We start from the raw sequence: 20,918 nt of genomic DNA, 5'->3' as shown, positions 1-20,918 counted from the left end.
ACGCAGCAAACGAAAAATCGCTCAGAAACCAACGCCACATTTTTTTCTTCCTCCCGTTGATTTAATGGGAGGTCAGAGGAGGAAACTGCAGCAAGAATGGACATGCCGATTGTTTTCCCCCTGCAGCTAGAAGCCGTCCGGGATAAAAACGCCATTGAAAACAATAGAGGGCGATTTCATCCATTTTTTGCCACTGATTCCGATGCAGTTTCCATGTCAAAATCAGCACGAGAAATCTCTGTGTGAACAGGGCCTTAAGGTAACACCAGCAAGCCGTGTACATTGACAGTAGGCAGCAGGTACATCTGTCTATCTGCATAACATTTATACATGATGATAATACCCAGAAGAAGTACAAAAGAAACAAAGACGTCCCATCGTATTCTCTACAATCTATAAAAGTGTTTCTTGTTCAGTATTTAGGTCAAAATGTACCCGGCTTTGTCGATTATCAAGAAGAAAGTCTTTGCCAGCTGTAATTCTTTGCTTCTGCTTCTTCTATTTGCATGTAATAGTTAACAAAAAATGATTACAATGTTGTTTCTGTTTTCTTAGGTTTGGGTAGATGCGGGTACTCAAATCTTCTTCTCTTACGCCATCTGCTTGGGATGTTTGACTGCTCTGGGAAGTTACAATAACTACAATAATAATTGTTACAGGTACCATGACTTGTACATATAAGAAGCGAGGGTTGTGTTAGTTTTAATGGTCTGATTATGTATTATCTTATTATTATTACAAAGAGTAATTCGTGATTTTCTCACCCTAATGTTCTCCTTACTATAGTGTCCTTCACCTCAAAACCATTCAAGCCAGTGAACTAACCAACCACCCACAACAGGATATAAACATGTTTTATGAGTGTGGTCACAGTACTTGTATCCAACCTATAATATATACAAGTACAAACATACCTCTTAAAGGGCATTACCACCAAAAATAAAGTCTGTCAATTTCGTATAATATTTCGACATTCTAAAAGCCACTATTACAGCATATAGGGCTTGTCTCAGAATGCTGAATAGCATATTTGTCAAGTAACGCAGTGATGCCGCCCTATCTGTGTTTTAGGGACATTTTCTTTCATTTTAGGTTTTACAGTTTAATTTAGAAGGCACATGTTTTCTCTCATGTTTTCAAAGCTACAATTCTACTATTTATTCTAAGTTTGGAGCCTTCAGTTGGTCTAAATTGCTCAATAACTGGTTGACCTGATTCTTATATCAAGTTTCATTAAAACTTTTTGGATCATCCAGTAAATGACAAATGGCCTCCCACAGCAAGGAAAACATTACTACCAGTTCTGGACATATATCTTAGGCCTTTATTCCCATGGCCGTGTTTGATCCATAGGATACGGACTGTATGTTAGCCACATTTCCCGGACCGAACACAGTTCTGGTAGCTGTACTCCTAGCATCATAATCATCCATGGCACTGTGAGTCACTGCCTCCCCGCGGGACTACCGTCCCATATTGAAAACATCATTACTGTATGGGTCAGTATTGCCGTGGGGAGGCAGGGACTACTAGCATCCTACATAACTATGATGCTGGGAGCCCGGCTCCCTGAACTGTGTTCGGTCCGAAAAATGCGTCAGACATACGGTCCGTATCTCATGAACCGAACATGGCCGTATGAATAAGGCTTAAGGCTCCGTTCACACCACAACATCTCCTGGCATATACACCAAACATGTTCATAGGGCCCAACCTATACTAGTCCTTCTCAATGAATTAGAATATTATCAAAAAGTTTACTTATTTCAGTAACTCAATTTAAAAAGTGAAACTCATATATTCTAGATTCATTACACACAGAGTGATCTATTTCCAGCATGTTTTCTTTTAATGTTGATGATTATGGTAACAGTTAATGAAAACCCAAAATTTAGTGTCTCAGAAAATTTGAATATTATATAAGCCCAATTTCAAAAATGATTTTTAATACTGAAATGTTGGCCTACTGAAAAGTATGTACAGTATATGCCCTCAATACTTGGTCGCGGCTCCTTTTGCATGAATTACATGGAGGCGATCAGCCTGTGGCACTGCTGAGGTGTTATCAATGCGGCGTGGCATGGAGGCGATCAGCCTGTGGCACTGCTGAGGTGTTATGGAAACCCAGGTTGCTTTGTTAGCGGCCTTCAGCTCGTCTGCATTGTTGGGTCTGGTGTCTCTCATCTTTCTCTTCACAATACCCCATAGATTATGTGGTTTAGGTCAGGTGAGTTTCTGGCCAATCAAGCACAGTGATCCTGTGGTTATTTAAACAGGTATTGGTACTTTTGGCAGTGTGGGCCGGTGCCAAGTCCTGCTGGAAAATGAAATCAGCATTTCCATAAAGCTTGTCAGCAGAGGGAAGCATGAAGTGCTCGAAATTATCCTGGCAGACGCTGCGCTGACTCTGGACTTGATATAACACAGCAGAGACTAAATTTTGGGTTTTCAGTAACTGTTACCATAATTATCAAATTAAAAGAAAAAAAATGCTGGAAATAGATCACTCTGTGTGTAATGAATCTACATAATATATGAGTTTCACTTTTTGAATTGAATTACTGAAATAAATGTACTTTTTGATGATATTCTAATTCATGGAGAAGGAATAGTATATGCTAAAAGTTGTCCTTTAGGGCAGTGTGCATTGGAATACCGTTTTTTTTTTCTTAAAAAAAGTAATCAATACACTTCACTTTTCAATACAAGAAGATTCCTGCCAAATAAAATATATATATATGACGCAGTATATATTTTTTTGCAATGAGAGTCAATGGGTGACTATTACTCCTATGTGGCATACAGTTGCATATGTCGGGGGGCATACATTCGGCATACATGTCGTCAAGAATTCCTTGTGCATACAGCGAATGTAGACCAAATGTGGTGTGAAATAGTGCTTTAATTACTACAGAGGAGGAAACCCTTTCCCTATGGGAAATGTCTATCTAATCTTCACTGATGATCTAGTAGCATTTTTGGCACTAAATACTCTCACACTGACCTGTAATACCGCTGTGTACATAAAACCTCATGTATATGATCATTTTCTGTCCATTTTCTGTAGGCCAGTTCCCAATTGTGTTAACAAAGTCTATGTATTACTCTGTTACATCCAAGAGTTTTTATACTGTACAAATAATAATATTGCTTGATAATTTTTATTCCTAAAAAGTCAGACTTTGTGGTTGGTCACAGCTGTTCATTTTCATGGTCCATTGTCAGCAGTGACTAAAAGTCATTAGATAAATGTTAGAAGCCTAATTAAATCTGAAAAAATTTGACTACATATAAACTGTCTGCTTTCCTCTGCAGAGACTGTATCTTGCTTTGCTGTTTGAACAGCGGCACCAGCTTTGTGGCTGGTTTTGCTATATTTTCTGTCCTTGGTTTTATGGCCTACGAACAGGGGGTTCCAATTGCTGAAGTTGCTGAATCAGGTATGTAGGGGTGAGGGGCCAAATTTTATCTGTGCTCATTTAGTGAATAACATAAAATTAAAGGGGGGAGGGTTCAGATTAATAACTCTTTAAGGGGATTGTCTGGCAAAGATAACCCATTTTCAGACACTCGTCAGGTTCCCTTTTATTATTAAGAGAGGTGAATGGCTTCAAAGAGTTCTAATGGACCAAACACATTGATTACATTGATTTCAATAGGCACCATGCAATGCTTCATTTCTCCTGTGAAAGTGCTGTGGGGAAATTGAACACTTGGCAGTTTCCACCACAGATTGTTGGGGACTCAGCAGCAGTAAAGGTTATCATTAGGGGGACATTTTTACCAATAAAAAGTTTTTCTAAAGCAAACAACCCCTTTAATAATCTGTAACTCCGCATCCCATGTTCAAAATAAATTTATCTCCAGCAATACTTCTTAACCCCTTGGCATACCTGACATAACTGTATGTCATGGGTATACATTTACCTTGCCTAAAGGCACCATGACATACAGTTACGTCCGGGTAATCATGTACAGATGTAGCCATCTTTATCTTGACTTAACGCATTAAAAACACAGTGGCAGGAAACATTAACTGGACGTCTGCAATGACTTTTCAATGGCTTTTGTTGTGTGATATCACGCTGCAGGAAGTTATCAGAGTCCAGATAAACTTGGCTAAATCAGTAGGCACAGCAGTTCTGGCCGCACACTCGATAAACAGGTAGAGGGCAGCTGTCGTTGGCAGCTGCACTCTGCCTGTAACAGCGAAAATAAAAAAGAACATTGCTATATTACTATTGAAATGTGGAGAGACAAAAATGAAAAATGTTCACGTGTCCTGAAGGGCCAAAAATGGTTTAGTCCCTAAGGGTCTAATAGGGCTGAAATACAGTAATAAATAATACATTAGGAATGATCAGCCCTCCCTCTTTTCTATCTTCATTAAAATATTGTCCAATTGTCTTTACCCCATATTTTAATTTTAATTGAGCCCATTTTAAAAGAAATATCAGCACACATTGCAGTCTGATATTTTTTATAGGATTTTACATTTGTGAAAAGGAAAAAGTAGATCACAGAATAATCAATAGAAAAATCATGCCTGGCCGTATTTATTTTTTTGAGAGGTCACCAGTTATTTGCCTTGACCCAAAAAGAAGCAGACTCAATTCATGTACAAGTAGGAAAGTTCCACCATGTCATTACTCTGTTTGTCCCATTAGAAAATATAATGAATTCACTGACCTAAAATTTCCATGTCTTTATTTAGAACATTCACTAAGAAATTATGACTGTAAAGTCTGGTCTTGGCCTTAAGCAAATAGCTCATTATTTATTTCATAGCATTTTCAAGAATCTCATAAAGGTTATGACTGTATCTAAAAGTGTAATAATGCTAGTAGTGGTGGAAATGACCGCGTTAGTTATTTCTCATGTATAATAAGACATAGTATAGAAATAATTTTTATCACGGTGAATATAATGGGTTTTGAAAGCACAGATGGACTAGAGGCCAATAATGGCCAACCATTGACCACGACACAGAGAATATGAGCTCAGTATCTCCAGCTATAGACCCAATATAATGAATGCCCCCTTTTTAATAGGAGAGGTACAGACTTATAGGGGTTGTCTCATTAGGATCTTGACAACCCTGCAAACAACTGATTTGCCATGGAAAGCCACATCTAGCCATAAATGTCTCTTGCTGCGGCCGCTGCAGTGGAAATGTAGTATTACATGGTGGCCATTCAGATTAGTGGTCGTCGATGTAATACATGAATGGCTTGAATATGAAAGAGAAAGAGCTTCTTTTACAGAGCGACTCTCCATTCTTTCTCATCTAGAGGGGTCCTGAGAGTGGGACCACTGTTTATGAAATCCATATGCCCAAATAGGCCTCATGGACAGGGTTTGTCTTCATGAGACAACCCTTTAAATGGGGTTGTCCTTTTTTGTTAGAAGGGTCCCGCCATGATAAGCGTATCTCCAAAGGAGATATAAGACATAACATGGTGCTCATTAAAATGAAAGGGCTGTCCATGTAATACATTGATATTCCAAGTCCTCTGGAGTAAAAGACACTCCTTGTACCTGCTTTCTCCTCTGCTTAATAGATGAGTCCTGAATCAGGGACCCCCACTCTATTAACTCAAAATTCCCTTATCGGTTATAAGAAAATGGATTTCTAAACCAGATAGTCCCTTTCATTTTACTAACTAGAAAAGGGTCATTTTCAGAAAAGTTGATTATGGATATAACTTAAAATCTTTTTAGGCTTTCTTCTCATGTCTAAGGGTTAACTATATAATTGTAGTATTGTTGTTTATAAACTATTGAAGAGAAATGTCAAGTTTTAATGAACTGTCTTTGGTTTGACATTATCAGTAGTTGCTGTTTCTTTATTGTTCCTTAATATCATTCTGCCCTTGGTATAGTAGAAAGAAACTCTCTTTACACTGAATTTCTGGTGAGCCTGACTGCACCCAATATGCAAAACTTTTTCATGGTTTCTTAACTGGTATATGCCAATTGGTGTCTAGACTCTGATATGAGTAACGCTGCCCACAGCCCAACATGGAGCTCTAATGGGTTCATATAAAGGTCTATCTAGTTTCCTGTGTCGATACCCACCGCCCTGTAGGCCTAAGTTGCTCCGAATGAAGGTGGTAGCTTATTAATGCTGTGTGGCGCATACTTTGCTTCATGCAGACAGCCAAGTATTTCCTGCCTTTTTGACTTTCTAGTGGGCAGATTTTGGCCAAGCAAGGGTCTATAATACCTAAGTCAGATTTTCACTAGCTCCTTTACTTTCCCGACTTTAAGTCCCTTCAGACCACGTTACCGGTGCCATTCTCCTCCTTCTTTCAGTACCTTCAACTTTTCTATGCCCTTAAAGCACTGTTTGGTTTCCTTAGGATGTCCCTGGCAACCTCCAAGCTAGGGGATCTACGGAGCTCCTGTTGTAAGTTACAGAAAATATCTGAAGCCGCAGTCGGCCCTGGCCCTCCTGCTTATCTCTGCCAACATTTTGCTAATCTGGAATGAGTGGCGCAAAAATTGCAAAAGTCTAAATTTTTGTGCAAATTTAGACTTTTTGCGCCATATGGCCCTTTTCTTTTAAATAAAATTTGCGTGCAATAAATGAAAAATTCCTCCCAGTATCTTAAAAATAAAGGTATCCTACAGGTCTATTTTCTACCCAATCATGAGCTGTAAATGGAGTGGATCACTTTCTGCCCACCTGACAACTTTTCACATTAAATCATTTGACTATGGCCCCGTTCACACTTATTTTTTTGCAGGCAGAAAAAAAATCCTAATTTCGGCTATGGACACCTTGTATATTTACGAGTGTGTGTCCGGGCCATAAAAATGACCCACAAAAAATAAGACCTGTCCTATTTTTCGCATTTACTGACCGTGCGCTTATATTACTGTGAGCACGGTGACACTCCGCGGTCCATCCGTTCAGTATTTACTGACTGTAAATACTGCATGGTTGTGTACATGAGGCCACTTTATTCCCCCTCTCTCCCCCGCTACTATGAGCAATAGGTCACTGTGCAGTTAGAATGCATTGTTAATCTACTGTTGTTACTACCAAGTACTCATTTACTTTTTAGGTCCTGGTCTGGCTTTCATCGCATACCCAAAAGCTGTCACCATGATGCCTTTGGCCCCACTGTGGGCAGCCTTGTTTTTCATGATGCTAATATTCCTTGGACTTGATAGTCAGGTAAAATTTATGTTAAGGAACTTTGGTCAAAAACTACTAATGATGTAATTCATATACAAGAAGATTAAAGGGTAGCTAAACTTTCAACAAACTTCTAACAAGTCATAGTGGGTGGGGGTACGAGCACTGGGACACCCACCGATCGCTAGAACGAAGAGCTCGGGTGAGCGCTGAGCTGGTTGGTTACTTATTGACTTTTCTCGGGAAGCCGATGTAGCAGTGTACGGACTCAGTAGAAAGTCTTTGAGTCCGTATACCGCTACATCGGCTTTCTGAAAAAAACAGATCAGAAACTTAGCAGCTCAGCGCTCACCCGAACTCTTCTGCCACTTTGTTCTAGCGATCGGTGTGGGTCTCATTGTTTGGACCCCCGCCGTTTAAAAATTCTGACATGTCACTATGACATGTCAGAAGTTTGTTGAAGGTTTAGTTACACCTTAAATGATTAAATATTTGTTAAATAAAGAAAACCATTATCCAAAAATGTATAACACATCAACTGCGTAAAACGGGTTCATCACCATTGATTATCATTGGCCATATATGCCAGCAAATGTAAAAAAAAATGTGTTATTTGCACTTTTTTTCAAATGCATATGTTGCTAATGGAAAAAGTCAACAAGCATGATTAGGGCTTTTTCTTTTGTTTTAAAAGTATGATAAGTAAATAAATGACACAAGAATATCTGATTCATTACTTTAATTCTGGCACTTTTTTTTCTAAAAAATATAGTAGGGGAACTACATACATTACTATTGTCAATGCTTCTCATAACTTGTAGAAACACTCTGACAATAACTTGGAGGGCTGTGTGTTTAAATTCCCATCAATTTCCAGTCTTCTCTGTCAAAAAACGTAAAGGGGTTTTCCCACAATCATTATTTATCACCGATCCTCTGAATAGGTAATAAATATCTGATCGGCAGCCCCTAGAAATAAATGGAGCGGTGGACGAGCAATGCGCACTTCCGCTCCATTCCTATGGGTCTCCCAGGAACGGCAAGGTTAGTCCGTTCTCCTGATTGCAGATTCCCAGCGGCTGGACCCAACTGATCAGATATTTAACACCTATCCTGTGGATAGGTGATAGATATTGATTATGGGAAAACCCCTTTAAAGTGAATGTGAACACTGGAAATATGAAACCCAAAAAAACAATGGAGGAATCACTGGTTTTTGGAATAAAATTACTCGTGGGACAGAATGGGAGTTTCCCAGTATATTATAGCATACAATAATTGGTGGCGTAAGAAACTACAACTTTTCCCGCAAACAAGCAGCTCTCATACCGCTATATAGACTGAAAAATAAAAAAGTTATGGCTTTTGAAAGGTAGGGAAGAAAAAACAAAAATGAAAACCTGAAAAATTGCTGCAGAAAGAAGGGGTTAAATGGGTTGCCTGGTTTAGAAAACTTATTTTCAAATACCCTACTAGCGAATCCTGAGTTAATAGAGGGGTTTTTCGGTTTAGGACTATCATCTATTAGCCAAGCGGAGAGCAGTTACAAGAAGCATCTCTCTTGCTGAATTATGCTGTTTTCGTAAGCCCCATAGAGCAGAATGGCTGTTACAGAAACAGCGTAGCTCATATGCTACGCTGCTTTCGTATCTGCCATTCCCTACTGTGGGACTTACGGAAACAGCGTAGCTCAGCGAGCAATGATGTTTCGTAACTCCCGACCATACAACCAGGAAGTGGCCGGAAGGAAGAGATAGCAGAAAAAGGTAGAATGGGGATTATTACGGGGCGCTGTTCTAGAGGTAGGTGCGAGACCCAGAGGTGGGACCAGCATCTACCTGACATTTATGACATATTCTGTGGATATGTTATAAATGTCCCTCATGGGAACACCCCTTTAACTAGATGTAAGTCTATAGAGTCGATCAATAAGGGAAATCTACAAAAGTGGCACAGTAGCCCCTATCAACCAATCAGATTCCAGCTCTCATTTTTCAGAGACCCTCTCAAAAATGAAAGAAGCAAACTGATCGATCGCTAAGGGCAAGTACTTCACTTTTCCTTTGCACAAGCTTGCTACTTCTCCGCCAATGTGTTTTTTTTTTTTAAATAAATGGTTAAGCTAATTATTTTTTAAAACTTCCTTGATGGCGGCCTGGAAATCAGTGGCACAACCACCAGCAAACTACATTGAATAACACTGCACATGCCACTGCGTATACACTAGTTTCCCTCACAGGTTATACAATGGAGGCCGCTGATTGACATGCCTGGTCACCTGACCCTCCATCAGCGGAAATGTTCAGAATGGGAGCGCCGTACAGTCCATGGAGAAGTCTGTACTAACAAGGGGCTGGCGCTTCACAGAGGAAGACATGATCTTCTAATAACTATGTAGAAGTGTCACATAATTCTGTTTCAAAAACACATTAGTGAAAATTAACATAAAGTGACCAACTACTTCAGGCATAGAAGACATTTGAGAGTCAGACATGAGTTTTCAGGGCAATCGGGGCACTTGCGATTCGTGGGTGATTTATTTGGACCAAATCAAATCGGACAGTAGATTAGATCGAATCAGACCCGAAACTAATTTCGGGAAATGTACTCATATCTAGTAGCTAACATATTGTAGAAAACCTTTTAGTTTGGCATTTTAAAAATATCTAGTTACAAAACAAAATGCGCCAGGACAAACGAGACAGCAACACAAAAAAGGGGGTGGTGGTGGGGGAAAGAAAGTCCATGTCTATGTGCCTAAGGTGTTATAGGCTATTGAGCCAAGAAGGTAGCTCAATAGAATCCTTGAATATAATTCAAGTACTCTGAGGAACTGGTCGACTCTGTCCTGGACCTGGACAATGAGTTCCATCAATCTGTAGATGTCTGAGAAAGTATCCAACTATTCTAGTGATGTTGTGGTTTGGTACGTTTTCCAGTCACGTAGAATTAGCAGCACACCTTTTGAGAATATTATGTAATATATCTTTGCTTATTCTTGCAGTTTGTTTGTGTGGAAAGCTTGGTCACTGCAGTGGTGGACATGTATCCAAATATTTTCCGTAGGGGATACCGCAGAGAATTATTGATCTTAGCACTTTCCATTGTATCCTTTCTTCTTGGGCTCATCATGTTAACTGAGGTAAAGTTACCCTTTTTGTTATTATTATTATTATGATTATTATTAAGATTATTATTATCTAAATAGAGATGAGTGCATGGATTTTCTCAGTACTATCCACGCTGACTAGACATAATAGAATTGATTAGTTAGGTTTGAGATTCACAGTGAATCATGAGGATTTGTATTGAGAATAAATCAAGAATATAATTTTTAAAGACTGACTCATCTATAGCTAGGCAAAAAATCCTGAGGGATTGAAACGTTGCATGGGTGATTAAAGGTTTTCTACATTTTTGGAAGTGCTGTCTCCTTCTCCATTTTTTGCCTGATACTGAGGACCTTGGACCGGGTTCTGAAGAGGCGTGCACCGTTCTGGCGGTTCAGTGCTGTGGTAACTCTCTACTTTCATCTATAGCTAATACTTAGTTGAGTTCAAGCAACTGTACTCAGTCTTTACAATTTCCAAGCACTATTATATGCCACAGAGGACTTTAGGGAATGGGGTTACAACCCTAAATGTTTAATGCTTTCTCATACTGTAAGATATGGCTGACGGATAAACCCTACCTGATTAGTGTAAGGGTCATTCTCACACTGTTCACACTGAGGTCGATAATATCCGTTGTAGTCCTTGGTCATTTTTAATTCTGTTTTTGTGAGCCTGCAGCCGTAACACTGTTGCTACAGGCAGCATGAATATATTGTGTAGCCATATTACGGCTGCAGTCTTACACTATGAGGGTATATCAAGGAAAAAGATTACAGTTATGAGAATGTCCAGCAGGCTATTCTCATTATTGTGATCCACTAATTTTTTTTTTTTTTAGCTATGTGCTCATCTAGAATTATTATCTAGTGTTAATGAAATATGTAATATTTAAAAAATTTCTATATATTAATAAGCATGTCACACTAACAGTGTTTCAATTCTGTTATCATTCTCTCTAACTCTAGAACTCTCCCGCTGTTTGTCTTCTAGGGAGGAATGTATGTCTTTCAACTTTTTGATTCGTATGCTGCTAGTGGAATGTGTCTTCTCTTCGTTGCAATATTTGAATGTATCTGCATAGGTTGGATTTATGGTAAGCTCTATGCCATTCATTTCACAGAATATGATCCAGCATGTGTTGACCTAATTATCTTTATCCACTCTAAATCTTCACATTCTGATAATGCGATTTTTGTCAGCAGAAAATGTTAGAAAGCATTTAATTTATTTAAAGCGTACCTAACTTTACAGGTGACTTTTCAGAATAAGGTGTCATATGTGTGTATATGGGGAGTAACACTACTTCTGGCCATTATAAGACTTGTATATGGCATTATTTAGCAGTTTTCCCTTCTGCAGGCTCTATCTGATTTTCTGTTATCTCTGAGCTGGTGAACAGAGCCTAATGGCTATCATGTCTTACTCAGCACACATAGAAGTGGAGAATCCTTCTCCCCTATATCTATCATACATATACATGGAAGTTGCAGCAACATGGAGGAGATTATACAGCAGTAATGAGCAGTGTAGCTGCTGGTAGATATATAAATCTTACCATCAGCCTGTGTCTTTTTCACTCTGCTCCTGCTCCCTCCCCCATAGACTTGTATGCAGCTTGTCTGTTGCTGACTCAGTCTCTCTCTGCTTCCTTCTTCCTGCTCCCCCTCCGCTCTCCATGACATGTATGGACAGGCAGTAAAGTGACACCCCCACCTTCTGCAGACCGTAAATTATGCTCTGTAACCAGGGACGGATTTTGCTTGACAACAGGAGGTTGCAGGAAGGGAGACACCTAGTGACCGTAACTTCACACAGAATTTGCATGGACAAAACAACAAAATTTTATGAGAAAGTAAATTACAAAGTTAATATTTATCACGTATGCTGTTGTTTGAAAAGTTAGAGTCCATTTAAGTAATCATTGTTTTTAGATAGATATGTGGAAAATATAAAGATCAAATCTAATAACCATATTATAAGACTCAGCACTTGCCACAATATGGCTCAGAGGCGCAACATGGAGCTGGGATGTTTCTCATCAGAGAAGTGGAACCTCTAAGCTGCAATCGGTTTGGCACTGGCTAGAATGGGGTGCAGAATCTAAGGAAACTCACTGTTCCTCACGCTTAACCCCTGCAAGGAAGAACAAAATTTCCCAGTTGGATTCGCAGGTTGCAGTCCCTAGAATAGTCACGGTGACAGATGCACTGTAGCGGAGTAAGGAACGTAGCCAGGGGTCGTCAACGGATTAGTTGTTCGGAAGTAGCAAGCTTAAAGGATGAGACAAAACCGTAGTCAGGAGTCAGGCCAGGAGTCGATACTAGGAGTAGAACCACAGGAACCAAACAACAAATCCAAAGGGTGATACAGGAGCTTAATCCAGGAACAAGGCCGAGGTCAAGGTCAGAATCAGAGTCAGGAATAGAATTAAATAGCAATAGAAATCATAGCTAAACAAAGATCGCTCCTCGGGACTCATCGCTAGAGCCGGGAGAGGTGAGTATCAGAAGCTTATAGGCCCCAATGCACAATCTGTATTAAGTCCCTCCATAACACATCATTTATAATACTTGTCTTCTTATATGGGAGAGAGGGAACTTGTGGATCCATTCAGGCTTCAGGGCCCAGGTGCGATCGCAACCTCTTCACCTGCTAGAGTTACTTCCCTGATATGGCTGGCAGTACTGTGATTTTTAGAAACTTGCACAGAAGAGGGTCCTATAGCATAATTACTGTACAATACATTATTTTGTATTGGTGATGTTGTTATAAATATATATATATATATATATATATATATATATATATATATATATATATATATATATATATATAAAAACACCATGTATTAAACGTGTGTCTTTATTTTATTTTATTAATAAATGTATTTATTATACAATACTACAATAGAACCAAGACTAGGCCTAAATCCCTAAAAGGGATGCCATTTGACACGCCAGCATGATTTTATAGTGGGCGATTGAACCATTATCCCCAGGCTAGACTCACACCAACAAATGGAGAAGATACAGTACAAACATAGTGCAGTTGTTGCCCTTATAGGAAGTTGAGCCGATAGCATCAGTGCGGGAATGTAATGTATAAAACAATAAAACTTTCACCCATGTTTACGGGGAATAGTTCCAATGAGTGTATGTATTTCACAACTGTACCTTGACTATTTGGCCTCATGTACTATGTGGCATTGTTGCTCATTGCAACCAATTTTGGCTGTGTTTTATTCTACCAGTGCAGTTGAGATAATTAAAGCTGAGCTCTGATTGGCTGCTTTGGGAACAATATACTTTTTTTCTTTGTCACTGTGTTGTTACATGAGATCCAGTGTTTTGCTTTAATATTACTTTTGTTATATATTGTTTGTAGGAAGCAATCGGTTTTATGACAATATTGAAGACATGATTGGACACCGTCCGTTTTTCCTAATTAAATGGTGTTGGATGTTCTTCACCCCTGGAATTTGTGCTGTAAGTTTATTAGTATATAATGTTCTCTTTATATTATAATCAAACACCCCGCTTTCTGTATACTTCTTGTTACTGATGATTATTAAATACATTCTACCTAGTCCTGAAACTAGATGGTGTCAATGTTATTATATATATATTTCCAGATGCAGCTGTCTTTACCTTGACTTTTAAACAATGGCTAGATCTCTTATCTTGACTTTTTCAATTACTTTTCAATGGCTTTTGTTGTATGGTATCACGCTGCAGCAAGTTATCACAGTCAAGTTAAAGATGGCTGCATCCGTGTATATATAACATATGTGTGTGTGTGTGTGTGTGTGTGTGTGTGTGTGTGTGTGTGTGTGTGTGTGTGTGTGTGTGTTTTAATTCCTGTAAAATTTCAAGATCTCTGCTTGCTGCCTGTGAATGGAAACATTTTTATTCAGGAGGAAAAGATCAGTACTCCTTGTGGAATGTACAAATACATTTCCATTATTTGGAATAGCCAGCGGAAAAACTGAGCAACATAAAGTGGACAGATTACATAAAGCGTCCTTCCCCTCTGACGCATTTCTAGCTCTCAAGAGCCGTTAAAAAAGAAAACCTGTCCTAATCATGTTCAATTCATGATACTGTGCTCTGTTTATTAAGTGTATCAGAGCTCTCTCTTGGAATTATCCCTTGTATCAGTTGGACATGATCAAGACAGGATTCCAGCCTTTGAATGCAAACGAGAATGTTTCCATTTACGATAGCAAGCAGTGATTTTGAAAATGGTATGGAATTAAAACACTAAGGGCTTTTCCACACGTTGTGGAATTGCGGCAGAGTGGATGAGATTGTACAAACCTCGTCCACATGCTGCGTAAATACTGAGCGGAAAAAACGCTCAAATTGACCTGCGCTGCGGAAATTTATTCCGCAGCATGTCAATTGTATTTACATAAACGCTGCTTATTTGTTGCAGGAAATCCCCATTGAATTTATTGGGGAGCTAAATCCCGCAACAAATAGCAGTTGTTACGTTTTTTTGCGGCGGGTTTGCAGCGATCTCACCGAAAAAAACGCAACTCAGAAAAAAAAAAGGCCGATACTTACCCAGAAGTCTGTGTTCCTTCCTCCAGCACGGCCTCCTGGGATGATGTTTAATCCCATGTGATCGCTGTAGCCAATCATAGGCTGTAGCGGCACACATGGGTTGAAACGTCATCCCAGTATTCAGGCCTGGATGACGTCAGAAGGTCGGCCTCCTGGGATGACGCTTCATACCAGGTGACCACCGCTGCAGCCAATTACAGGCTGCAGCTGTCTCCTGGGATGAGACTAGTGCAGCAGTTTTCCGCAGCGAACGTTCCAGGCGAAAAACTGCACCACAGTTTGGTGCGGTTATTCGCTCGGAATTCACTGCGGCGCGCAGGACGGATAAGCTGCGTACTTTTATGCAGCGTATCCGTCCCATGTGAACTCAGCCTTAGTATGTTAGAAAGTCAACTTCATGCTGTTTATTTTTTTTAAATGTCTTATTAAGCCGACTATGACTGCCCCCAAAACAGTGAAGGAGTAATTGAACCATACTCTGGTTGCTATATTTTTGTCTGAGATCCAGGGCTGTTTAGCTCCAGTTGTTAGATGTAGAAGCGGCTCTGCAGACCGGCTGGGGATGGTCGCCTCCTTGTTGTGACATTTTTAAAGGAAATGTGGCTAGTGAACAATTCCTTTAGGTGGCATACTGCCGAGTGCTGGGTAGATCCATTCACTATTTAGAAGCACTGGCCCGTATCTCTCTTTAGCTGAGCTTTGCACCCTCCGAGCACAGATGTACAGGCTGTATTCACAAATTAAAAGACCCACATTTTCCTTTTTTTTTTTTGGGCAGTTTTTTTTTATCTTTATTTTTCATACAAATATTACAGAATGAAACAATCCTTAAATTAATACTCAGAGAAATCAACATCTTTTAACGCCCCTCCTCATCGCTCACCGTTCCGCATAAGAGAGAATGGCCCAAAAGGAAAAATAAAACAAATAATGGGTGGGGGGGGGGGGGTTATCCTTTAATAACTTAATCCTGTCCACTGTTTTCATTGCTTTTAAAGCTTTTCATATTGGTCCCTCTTTGGGTGACACATTTTCTCATATTCCATAATATACTACACTGGCATGGAAAACTTTGAAATACCTGGGACCTTATCAGAGAGCCAGACTCTTGTTCTTAAAGGCCATTTTACATGGGCGATTATCGGGCAAACAAGCGTTAATATAAACGCTTGTTCCCGATCACTGCCCGATCATAGCCAATGAACGAGCATTTGGCAGATTGTATAGTTTATGCAGCATGAACTATTAGAAATGTATGGGGACGGGTGATCGTAGTAACAATCGCTCATCCTCATGCATTGCTCCTTGTGAAAGGAGTAAACGAACACTGATCAATGAGCGGTCTCGTTGATCGACACTCGTTTACACGGCCCATGTAACAGGACCCTTACAGTCAGGCCACAAACAAAGCTTTAAAAATTTTCTTACTGGTTTCAACTGAGCTGAGTTGAAAGCTGTAACATTTCCCAAAATCCACTTTTGGGTTAGAAGAGACATCTAATGAACATCTATTCCCAATCAAGTTGTATACATCCTTCAAATATGATTCAAGACTGCGGCATTGCAACATAATATTAAAAAAAATGCTTTTTGGGAATAGCGTGGACAGTTGGAATCCTCTCGTCTCTCAGTCTTACAAATGAGCCTGAGAGAATGATATATTCTATGAAGCATGTTGGTTTGAATAAGCCTATGATTGACATTAAGAGATACTTTAGAGGTATTTCTTATGCCATAATTCGATTCGGTCCAAATAAATTCACTGCGAATTGTATGTGCCCCGATTGCCCTGTCTGACTTTTTGATATCTTCTAGGACTGTATCAAAGTTGGATACAGTCCTAGAAGACATTAGAGAGTCAAACAAGGAAATTGGGGCATTTGCGATTTCACACCTAAAATAAAAAAATACTAGTTTTTCCATGAAGTATGTTTTATAATATATTGTGTTTTCCATTTTAATTACAGAGCATATTTATATTTTTCTTGGTGAAATACAAGCCTCTAAAATACAATAATGTATACACCTACCCACCGTGGGGTTATGGTATAGGGTGGATGATGGCTCTGTCATCTATGGTCTGTATTCCATTGTGGATCATAATTAAGGTGTGGAAGACCGAAGGAACCATATCAGAGGTAAAAATCCAAAGATGATCATGAGATTAGATACTAATGTTCAGAAATATCGTCTTCTAAGGGATTATGTATTTCATTGTTTATTTCATATAAAGTCAATGGTTCTTTTCTGTAGAGGGTTTTGGAAAATGTAGGGTAAAAGTTGCTAATTTATCTACATTTAGGCAGCAAGACAATTGTTCACACACGGACATTGGGTATTCATGTTTTTTCTAGAAAAATGGTCCTCTAGGAGGTTGGGTTTTCTCAAGGAAGAGGTTAAATACTCTCACAGAAAAACTTGGTTGGTCTTTTGAAGAGATTTCACAGTATTAGTTCACTGTATACAATATTTTTACTCCTTTCCTTTCTATGATCCCTCTTGGACCTTAGGCAGCTCTCAATGTGTTCATGTCCGAGCCCTTTCTTTTTAAAGGATTTAAGAAAATTGGAGAACCTGATAGGAACGCTATAAAGTGACTTGAAATGCTCTCCTTTTTCTAGAGGCCACCAGTTTAGAGTGTCCACTAGTTTGGATATCGGCTTCCTTCTATTAGTCTCTCTACATATCTATGTGTATGCAAATTTAAAAAGGCTTTGGTCACACTGGCGTCATGTCTCCCATTATTGACATAATCCATTACTTATATTGCCGATCTGTTAGAACCCGCCATTATCCATTATGATCCTCCAAAATTAGCATCAGCATACACCCCTGTGATAAATTTGGTGCATTTTGTGCCTGCCTAGTCTAAGTTTACACTGTCTAACTATTAGACAGCATTAGTAAATGTGGGCCACTATATTTAGATTTATTTTTTAGCCTGAATTCTGTACATATGGATTTTCAACTATGCACCATTAAAATGTGAGCACAACAAATTGCTGATTTATGTCATAGACTTATTTCTCTCCGACTCCAAACCAAATGCTAGCCCTTCACACAGCCATTGAATTAAATTATAAAATTATAGCTGCCAGAAGTGGCCACTATGGGGAGCTCAGGCTCTTACTGGATACAGATTTATTATTGAGTTCAATTAGAGATGTATTAATTAATTGCAGTTAATTTCCCCTAGTGACAGTTTCAGGGAACGAGAATTTTATTGTTTAAATATATGGCTGTGGGAAGGGAAGCAGGAGATTTGGAGTTGTAGATCAGAAAAACAGAGCTCTGACGCCTATTAAGGCATATTATGAAACTAGCAGTATTATAGTAGTAGAGTATTATGTAAAAGTGAAATAATATTTTCTGAAAGAATATTTTCTGTTCTTGCAGCGATTTAAAACTTTGATATTACCCAACCCGGACTTAAAAATGAGAGGAAAGCTTGGAACTGCCGCCTGCACAAATGCTATAAACGACTGTGACGCCAAGCTTAAAGATGATGGAGCCATATCGGCCATTACAGAAAAAGAAACACACTTCTAAGGGATATTTTATTTGACTGTTGTTGTTTTGTAAAATAAGAATATGAAAAGAATATTATTTCACCGAATTAATAGAGGCTCACCTGTTTCGCACAAATTTTAACATGTTTAATTTCAAAGTGCACATTGTATAATGTTTAAAGTGATTTTTTAATTATTCTATAAGTGACTGATTATAAAACAGTATTGTATGGTTTTTTTAGTGCCAAGTTTATGTAATGTTGTGATACTGGTCCATGTTTTATAGAGCGATAGACACATGTATAGTGTGTTGTAAAATTTTTATACTTGGATTTTATGAAGCATGGTGTTTATATAGGATATTCTTCTAATGTACACAGTTATGACCATTCCAGCTGGTAATGTATGCCTACGAACAAGCTTGTTTTCATGTATTACTGGTTCTGTGATCATTCTAATATTTTTGTGACCTATTCATATACTGGCCCCATAGTTTTACCCGTTTATCAGTTTGCCAAGGGAAAAGGACACTTAATTGCTAATATTTGGGGATTTGTACTATTTGTTTCTATTTGACTAAACAGTTTCTGTCTTTTATGTCTTTTTGTATAATATTACTTGTTTATACTAAAGTAGGTATCTGTATTTAATGCACATCTAAATCAATTCAATTTCTTATTAATGCCTTATGGAATTCTACACATAACATTGGCCTTCAAGAATGTCTGGGATTGGGAGAATTTAATGAGGGTTCTCTGAGGCCCCATGCACACGACCGTATATTTCATCCGTAATTACGAAACCATTAATTTCTATTGGCCACCTTTCAGTAGTTTTACTGATGTGTTGTCCGTGCTGAAAAAATGATAGAACCGGTCCTATTCTTGTTCGTAATTATGGCACGGACTCTCCCATAGAAGCCTATGAGCGCTTCCGTAAATACGGACGGCTAAGGATGTGCATCCGTAAACTTGTTGGTGACATCATTTGCAGCCTCCCTTTTTTTTTGACGGATCAGTATATACGGATGCAATACGGACCGTATTTACAGACACCATTCCATATATACAGATGAATTACGAAAGACAACGGATGCGTATTTACGGAGAGTATATCGGGATAGCTGAAAATCCGGTCCTGTGTATGGGACCTGACACTACATGATTATTAATAAAACAGCAGCGCACAGGACATGTTCTAAATTCTTAATATCGTTTTTTCCACAATTTAAACCGAAGTGCTGATTTCCCAGGCCATAGCAGCTAACAGTGTCATACCTTCGATATGACTGCTATGTGGCCCGTGGTGAGTGAAATACTTTCCCTGATTCCTGTCACACAGTTATTATACAGTTTTACTGCAGCCTCCACTAAGGGTAGAGTACTGCATACAGGTATATACATCTTTCATTGAATTCAAAACTAGCTATATGCAGTTCAATACGTCCATATGCAGTGAGCTCCCCCTAGTGGTAGTTTCAAACAGCTAAAATGTTATCATGTGACTCTATAACTGTGTGAAAGAATGCAGGAGATTTGGATCAGCACAGAATATTGTACAAAAAAAATGAAATGGTGGACATTAAAGAGGCTCTGTCACCAGTTCATAACTGCCCTATCTTCTACCTAATCAAATAGGCGCTTTAATGTAGATAAGTAATGGGGTGTTCGTTTTTTAAAAACTTTTATTTTTGACAAAGTTATGAGTGTCATACACTTCTCTTCATTCATGTCCAGCTTACTGCACAGCACAGCGTGAGCTCGCGAGATCACGCTGTGCTGTCACTTAGTCCCATATTTCTTTCACACAAGCGACGGGAGAATGACCGGACATCACCTCTAGCCCTTCTTTTTCCCGCGAGCCGGTTTTTCCGCTCGCGGCAAAAAAACGCCTCCGCCTCCCATTGAAATCAATGGGATGCATTTTCGGCACGTTTTCCGACGCGGTTTGCGCGCCAAAAAACGTGTCAAAAAACTCTGTGTGAACTGGCCCTAACTTTGTAAAAAATATATTTTTTTTAAAAAACAACACCACATTACTTATCTACATTAAATCGCCTATTAGATTAGGTAGAAGATAGGGCAGTTATAAACCGGCGACAGAGCCTCTTTAAATTCATTTTTTTTTAAAAACGCAAATTTGGAGCTCTGAGTAGTTTTTATACAGAGCCTATGATTTCCATGTACGCCTGTGGCAGCAGTGGAGGGTGCTCTTGGTGTTGCTACTTATATTTTATCTATGGTTGGTTTAGAAATATGTACATACATAGCAATGTATCTACCAAAGACCATGACAAATGTGGAAATATAAAAGGATTTGCCCTCTTAGCACTGGTTCAGGAAATGAGCGCTGTGACAGAGACTATACTAAGAAATTAGATTATGTGCTTCTGACGTCCTGGAGAACCCCTCTTTAAGATTGCTATGAATAAATATCAGAATAAATATCAAACATTCTTTGTTGTATGTAGATTATCACGCCAGCAAAGGCGAGTTCCCCAAAATCGAGTGTATTATATAAGCAATGGATTTGTTTGGAAAAAAAATATTTTAGTTGGAGATCGCCTTCAACTTGTCCAGCCAGCTAG

At 39.0% G+C, this 20,918-nt stretch overlaps 1 protein-coding gene across 1 annotated transcript in view; it reads left to right on the top strand.

Annotated features, from left to right (window-relative positions):
- LOC142658107 (sodium- and chloride-dependent GABA transporter 3) overlaps window positions 1-20,347 on the top strand; it is a 169,901-nt gene extending 149,554 nt beyond the window's left edge. The window contains exons 8-15 of the mRNA XM_075833854.1: window positions 556-659; window positions 3,316-3,440; window positions 7,071-7,183; window positions 10,149-10,286; window positions 11,248-11,350; window positions 13,642-13,742; window positions 16,790-16,960; window positions 18,219-20,347. Coding sequence (XP_075689969.1) covers window positions 556-659; window positions 3,316-3,440; window positions 7,071-7,183; window positions 10,149-10,286; window positions 11,248-11,350; window positions 13,642-13,742; window positions 16,790-16,960; window positions 18,219-18,371 — 1,008 coding nt within the window. The 3' untranslated portion in view covers window positions 18,372-20,347. The remainder of the gene's footprint in view (window positions 1-555; window positions 660-3,315; window positions 3,441-7,070; window positions 7,184-10,148; window positions 10,287-11,247; window positions 11,351-13,641; window positions 13,743-16,789; window positions 16,961-18,218) is intronic.
- Window positions 20,348-20,918: the final 571 nt, after the last annotated feature.

Source organism: Rhinoderma darwinii, chromosome 7 (assembly GCF_050947455.1).
Source record: "Rhinoderma darwinii isolate aRhiDar2 chromosome 7, aRhiDar2.hap1, whole genome shotgun sequence".
NCBI lineage: Eukaryota > Metazoa > Chordata > Amphibia > Anura > Rhinodermatidae > Rhinoderma > Rhinoderma darwinii.
This window is presented reverse-complemented; position numbering and strand designations above follow the sequence as displayed.